Genomic DNA, 7,627 nt, shown 5'->3' on the forward strand with positions numbered 1-7,627 from the left:
TACTGTGCAACAATATATTCGATAAGTGGTGTAAATCAGATTTGGATTTTAAAAAATTCCAAGGAACTTTTTAAACATTTTATATCACAAAATTTTACCAAAATCAACAACATAAAAACTTACGACTTCTCAACTTTATATACAACTATTCCCCACGATAAATTAAAGTCCTGACTTTCTGACATCGTTGACAGCTGCTTTTTCAATGAAAATGGAACTCGTAAATTTACTTACCTTGTCATTGGTCATTTGAAAAATTGCTTAGTTAAAAAACGATCTGATTGTACACATAAGTACTCTGAAGTTGACATTAAAAAAGATGCTCGAGTTTCTGGTTGACAATATCTATGTGGTTTTTGAAGACCAGGTCTTCCAACAATCTATTGGAGTTCCCATGGGTAACCGTTATTAGCAGACCTATTCTTGTATTCATATGAAGCAGAATTTGTTCAAATTCTTGAACGTGAAAAGAAGAAAACACTTGCTGTGACCTTCAACTCCACATTTTGATATATCGACGACGTACTGTCAATTAACAATGGTTATTTCCATTCTTATGTCGATACGATATATATTCCGGTGAGCTTGAGATGGAAGATACATATCTGTTTCATATTTAGATATTTTATTAGAAATAGACGTTCATGTTAATCTAACAACAAAGCCTTATGATAAACGTGATGACTTTAACTTTTCAATCGTCAACTTCCCTTACCAGCAATATACCCTTATCACCTGCATACAAGGTTTATATCTCTCAGTTGATTCGATACGCAGATCATGCTCTACGTATGAATAATTTCTAAAACGAGGTAAAATATTGACAAACAAGTTGATGAAACAAGAATATCAGCAGTCTCGTTTAAAGTCATCATTTCGTAAGTTCTATGGTCGATACAATGACCTTGTCAGCAAATACAATCTATCATTAAGTCAAATGCTGACTGACGTTTTTCATACTAATTGTTAGGCCATTATTTACACACTGAATTGTCGACGGATTTTTTCGTTATTTCCCGATCATGACAAGGAGCACAAGGTGGGTGCGCCTCAAAGTAACATTTTTTGACAAAATATGATTTCAAGAAACAGATGTATTACATTGAAAATTAAATAACTATTGCATAATAATCAGCAATGTGCCATAATTTTTTACGAAACGTTGATCTCTGAATCATGATTAACGGTAAAAGAGAAGTGTACTAAAATAATTCTTCTAGTTCCAATGATAAATTCAGTATCATTTGATAAACTTTTTACATTGTGCACATTTACTTTCACCGCTGGAAAAACTTCTTAATATTTGAGGATGTGCACACCTACAAATTTCATGTGCAGGTCGATACTTTTGCATTCGGAATCCCAAAGTTAATTGTCTCTGCGGAGTGGTTGAAGCACTTTGTTGTGTCGTATAAAATTTGACAGAGCTGTGTGTCAAAGTTCCGAACAAATGTTGAATGGTTTCCTTAGTGACATTGATTGGAACAAAGTTAGGACCTGTCCAAAGTATTGGATCTGGAAAAACCATATCAGGAAAGCAGAAATTTTCCATCTGAGAAATATCTGTAGACTCATGAATCTTCAGCTTACGTTTTGCTTTTGTTAAAAGGGTTTCAAATTTTTCTTGTTGTCTCTGGAACTCTCTCAAGTCGCTTTCTTTCATTGTTAAAAGTTCATCTTCGTATTCTTGTACTAGATTGTCCACTGCCGAGTGCCATTGTTTACCCTGAAGAATGACTTCATTGACTCTAAGCTCGTACGTTGCCTGAATTTCATCTATTTTATTCTGTATTTCCTTCCAAAGTCGTACAATTTCTGGCATTTTCTGTGATTTAATCATCTCAGCCTCTTTTTGAAGACGATCAATTTTTGATCTGAGAGCATCGCTGATGTTTTCCATATTATGTTTGGTACGTTCTTTGTCCTTACATTCTTGGCAAGGACAATCTACTTGCAATTCACTTTGGGCTGTGGCAGTCTCTCTGTTTTTAAAAGCAATGATTTCATGTCGATTTAATTGATCAGATAAAATATGATCAGAAGAACAATTTGTACATAGTTTGGCTGGACAGAAAGTGCAATACAATTTCACTGGACCTCGTCTACAAGATTCACACCTGAAAACATCTTGTGCCCATGTCTTATCGGAGCTACTTTCAGCCATTTTCCTTTCGTATCACTGTTTATGACAAATCTGAAAAAACGAGATAACTCCATTAAGATTTGTTCAAATACATGTATATAATTTGAAATTTGCTTTATCCAACGAGATAAATTGGCGAGGCTTCCGAGCAAATACTAGTATATACATCATTCTGATGTATGAATGAATCTCTGTAATTCAGTTAACTGAAAGGTGACTAAATGTTTACTAAAAGTTGAATGAATGGCAGAGTTCCAACACCCCTCCAAACATTTTAGTGACCATCCAATTTGCTGAATGGCGAAGTTTCAACATTTGTTTTCAACAAATATCAAATCACAAAATTATAGATGTTCTATATATCTCATACAATTTTTCCCTTTTTTGGTAAAATCTTAAGATAATCCCTGTGAAACAATGAATGATTTCAACCCAGATTGATGAGGTTGCTGATGCATTCCGAGGTTTCGACATTAAGAAATAACCCTCTCCTTTCCCTACTGTAAAAAATGTAATTATTTTAAACAAAATACTATAGAATTCAGTTTTTGACATGTTTTAACTATTAAAATTGACCCTGTTGAAAAATCACTCCAACCCAACAGAGTGATATACGGTCTAAAAGAGCTGATTGATGCCAAGGTTTTCGTTTCTTGCATTTTTCTGACGAACTAGACGAATACGCAGTTAAATCCAATAATACGATATAATAATTGTGGAATCGATTTTTTGTGCTTTAATATCAGTGTTGTAGAGCGAAACTTCTCCCTTATACTATTAAGTATTCAAGTGGGAAGCCTCACTTTAAAGCCTTACTTCCCCCGCTAGAATTGCTCTAGTGTGAAACTTTACCCTTGGTAAGCATATGTTTTAAGTATATGGTTTCTCATACAAAAGTAGTGCTCCAAGTGACTTAAAATTTATTTCATATCATATTGTAGACATATAAGTACGGTGTACTTATCTAAGCAAGAGCTGAGAGATTCTTATGATATCGTTCGGAAATGAAAGTATTACACGTAGACAGAAACACAGCTAGTCGGACGGATGGACGGACAATCGGACGGAGAGACCCAAATTAATATCGTTCACTTTCTGTGAAAGCAGAGGAATTAATGCACGACTGTAAAGGTTTGCTATACAAATAATCTCTATAGAATGTTTGTAGTACTAGTAAAAGTTTGATTGAACAAAGACCTGCATTGAGGGAATTCTAACACTACAACTAGTGGTAGAATAGCCTTACCGCAGGAAAGTGTGGCTTCAGAGTGATCCTTCCCCGACGATTCTGCTCTCGAGTCATTCATCCTCCAAGGGGAAGTCTCACTCTAGAGCATTACTTCCGGAGGGAAATCTGTGTGGGAGGTCTCACTCTGCAACACCAGATAATCGGGAGAGAAGTGAATTATGATTTGAAAAGTTATGAACATTGTGCCTAACTGATGTTTTCAAACTGGAACTTATTTTTTTCTCTATTAGATTTAATTGATCAATAATCGACAAAATGACTCTTTAAAAATCCGAATTTTGTATCCAAAATATTTTAATTTTACATTCTCTTCCGCTGTTAGATAAGTTTCATTTTTACTTATTCGGAGCCGAGGCACAACAGAGTTAGAATGCCGCTCACAAATTTATATTAAAAAAAGGAACAATAATACAGTTAAACTCGGTTGAATCTAAGGCCTGGGACCTTTGAATATACACATTTATTAATAGACATTTACGAAGGCGGATATAGCGTAACAAAGTCAGACTTAATTCTGTTCAGCCGTCACGGAAGCTCAGTCGGTAGAGCGCTTGATCCGTGATCGGAAGACCCTGAGTTCGAATCTCGGCCGCGACTGACCTAAGTCGATAAAAATAGGTAGCAACTGTTCCTTCGCCAGGCGTTCGGCATTTTGAAGTGAAAGTTCCCGGTCCTTCGGAAGAGACCTTAAAAACCGAGGCCCCGTGTCACGGCAGGCGTTGGCACGAACAAGATCCCTCTCTGCTCAATGGCCTTAAGTGCCGAGTAAAGGTCAAATTTGAAGCCCTTCATCGGTACATGGTGAAGTCTCTATATGAGTGAAAAATTCTTGAACGGGGCGCAAAACAACATACCATCAATCAATCAATAATACTGTTCAAATACATATGTATGAATTATCAACTGTCAAGAAATAAGACCAAACATTTCTGAAAAAGGTTATCAGTTTATCAGGATCCAAAAAAATACAAAACTTTTTTTCAGTTTCACTTTTTGATATCATTAATGGATTATGATAAATGTATGTGCATTTTCGCAAGGTATAATATGTCATTCGGAAACCAATCATATTTCTATGTAAATACACATATAGCTGAGCCTCACGGCCTCAGATAAACATGTTGGGTCATGTCAAGAGTTCGACAAACCGCATGTTACCCTCGATCAAAAAATGTACATGTATGTATGACAAACTTCTGAAAATTTTAATCTTGGCCAAAACTTTTGAAAAAGTTTCTGCTATGGTTATTTTTTATTTTTATTTTTCACAAGTATATATTTTTTCTGACCCTTGATTACCAATAATTTGACCCTTTGACCTTAAGCTTGAGGTTTGGCCTACTTTTGAAAAAAAATAACGTTGCCATAACTTTTTGTCCAGGGCTTTTATATTTCACAGATTTTTTTTTTTTTTGTGACAAGGTCATCCCTTGGGTAATATTAATTTATTATCTATAGACCTTGCTATTGGAGTGTGACCTACTTTTGCAAAAACTTTAACCTTTGCAAACACTTTTGAACAGTTGGTGCTAGAGCTTTCATATTTCACTTGTATTTCTTGTGACAAGACCTTCTTGAGCAACATTAATTTTGACCCTTTGATCTTGACCTTGGAGTTTGACCTACTTTTGAAAAACATTACCCTTAGCAATAACTTTTGAAAGGTTGGTGCTAGAGCTTTCTTAATTCAAGATGCTTTCTCCGTGAAAAGACCTTTCTTTGAGTACCATTATATTTTTATTTCTTGACCATGAGCTTGGAAATTGACTTGCATTTGAGAATCTTTTATCTTCAGCCTGAGCTGTAGTATGGGGGCATCATTGTTTCACAAACACATCTTGTTTGTTCATCATTGTACATGGTAATTATTCGTCTTCACGCCAATCATGAATTAAAAATTCTTTCCGTGTATTTTGTATACTTCGACGTACTTTTTGTTATTTTTTAAACTCAATTGTAATGCCTTTTTTTGAATACCCCTGTCTGTTTACAGTTTGAATAAGATTTACAGAGAGATTGATTTTATCATTCAAAGTCCAATCGATAATTAAACTGCACAGAAAAGGTTACCTCACGTATATATATCAACGCACAATGCATGCCTTTAAACAGAAAAGCAATGAAGAACATGCGTGAATTATATTACATACATTTATAATGTTAATATACATTTTTAATACCTTTTCACCTTACAAATTTCTATCGTCTTCATTTTTACTCTCTTCAATTGTTTCTTCCTGTTTGCTGTGCTTTTAATTGATATGATAGGACATATATTTTAAAATCTTTCTGAGCAAAAGTAAGTAGATTTATTTACAGTTACGATTAGTCTCAACACATATCATTCGATGTACAGTAATTAAGATTTCACAATTATTCATAATTAAAATTTAGACAAGTTGAGCAATCCATACCTTGGTTTTATCAGTGTTGTTCCCAATTAAAAAAAAACCTGTAGGATTGTTCTGTTTTGTATTCGGTTGTTTTATTTTTAATTATGCACCTAGTGCTTCTTAACAAGCATCTAAAACAAAAACATGAATAGACATTTTTCAGACCGTTTAAATTATCTATTGTCATTTAAATCAGCTTCTATTTAAAAACATGGGTGCTTAACAAATTATAAGGTCTGAAACATGGGAAAGAAAATATTCTTCAGCAACGTCTTTCAATTTAATTAGTGTGATTCCGGAACCAAAAAAAATCCTTTGATTTGCAGGTTCAATTCATAATTTGTCAAAATAAATGCTATGATATCTACATATTTTGAAACAAATAAGGATGTAGTTTTGCAAAGAGTTATTATCAAAAGTATCCATTAGAAAAGTTCTGATTTAGATTTTTATACATTTTATATTTACTCATGAATGCATGTTTTCCTTTGTTTTTGAAGATGTCCAATGTTCAGCCCAATCCAGTAGGTTTGTTTTTGGGTCGTAAGTATTTTTTTAGGGGAGGGGGTTTAAAGGTTTCTCAACATCTTCACTCTTCTTTATAATTCATCTCCCATAACTATCAAGCACAACTTGATAACTGTAATGAAATAAAATTAGCATGGTGGATTGAAATAGAATTTGACTCCTATATTTGATAAATATGAAACCGCTTTAATTTCAAGTCAAGTAATTGTTTTGGTAGGAACAGACTGGATTATTCAAGTTACAAGAAATGTAACATAGATAAATATATTATTTTTTATTTAAATGCATTAAATTATGCTAGATTACTACAATATTAGCTGTATAAAGGAATGCCATTAGTGCATCCTGGCTATACCTCAAACTTAAAACACAATTTCTCCATATATATACTATCTGTTTTTTTGTAATATCATGCAATAAAATCATCGGCTTCATTACAAGTGTTCAAATATCATTTTCGTTTTCTGCATTGTAAATACACTTATTTTTATTGTCATTTCTAATATTCTTGGGTTTTAGATTAATGATAATAAGACAAGTTTGGTCAAGTTATTTACAGGAAAAATATCACTTTATTAACAGATTTATGTTTTAACTCCTGGGCAGGAGAATAGTTACTATTATCTCCTGGGCTCACGAGGTCATCAGGTGTGACCTTTTGTTAACCCCACCCAAAAATTCTGTAACAGCTGTCAAGTCAGTTTATGTGTGAATTGCATCAATAAACATGCGGACAATTTCAACTCGGTTACTCGTGAAATTTTTCCTATCAAGAACAGAAACAAACAGCCGGTGTTTCCTGAAAGTGAATATACTCAAGATCTTCATAGAAATAAAGAAAGGAAATAGAAAAAGAAATCCATGAATTTGAATCCTTCATTATTCCTATGCGCAGTACAGTTAAGGTGCCAAATGGAAATATCGGCGAATTTTTTAGACAGAAAATACATTCTTTACAAGGATGGGCGATTCTTTTTAGGCCTTTACTATTATCGGACAAATGTAATGTGGCTGAAAACAACATGTTGAGGACGTTTAGATATCTATATTTCTTATTTATATTTGTCACGTAATGTGGCAGTCACGTGATTTTAGCAAATATAACTGCAGTATTGAGGTCATCTATAAATTCCAATATTGCAAGGGCATAACCAAGTTAAAAATCTAAGTTTAATTTATAATTATTTTCAACACTCTTTGTAGTTTGTGAAAAGTGCTGCGAACCTATATAGATTCTACTATATAATTGCTAAAATTACATTTGTTAGACCGTATGTTAAATATTTTGCTGGTCAAGTACATTAAATGTAGATA

The 7,627-nt window shown here is 33.6% G+C and overlaps 1 protein-coding gene across 1 annotated transcript; it reads right to left on the reverse strand.

Annotated features, from left to right (window-relative positions):
- Positions 1-1,240: 1,240 nt before the first annotated feature.
- LOC133194496 (uncharacterized) lies at positions 1,241-2,164 on the reverse strand. Its single transcript, XM_061330444.1, has one exon. It carries the CDS (start codon positions 2,162-2,164, stop codon positions 1,241-1,243), a length of 924 nt encoding a protein of 307 aa, XP_061186428.1.
- Between the last annotated feature and the right edge of the window lie 5,463 nt (positions 2,165-7,627).

The sequence above is a fragment of the Saccostrea echinata genome, unplaced genomic scaffold (genome assembly GCF_033153115.1).
Source record: "Saccostrea echinata isolate AGI-Se365-2 ecotype Australia unplaced genomic scaffold, CSIRO_AGI_Sech_v1 ptg000029l, whole genome shotgun sequence".
Classification (NCBI taxonomy): Eukaryota; Metazoa; Mollusca; class Bivalvia; order Ostreida; family Ostreidae; genus Saccostrea; species Saccostrea echinata.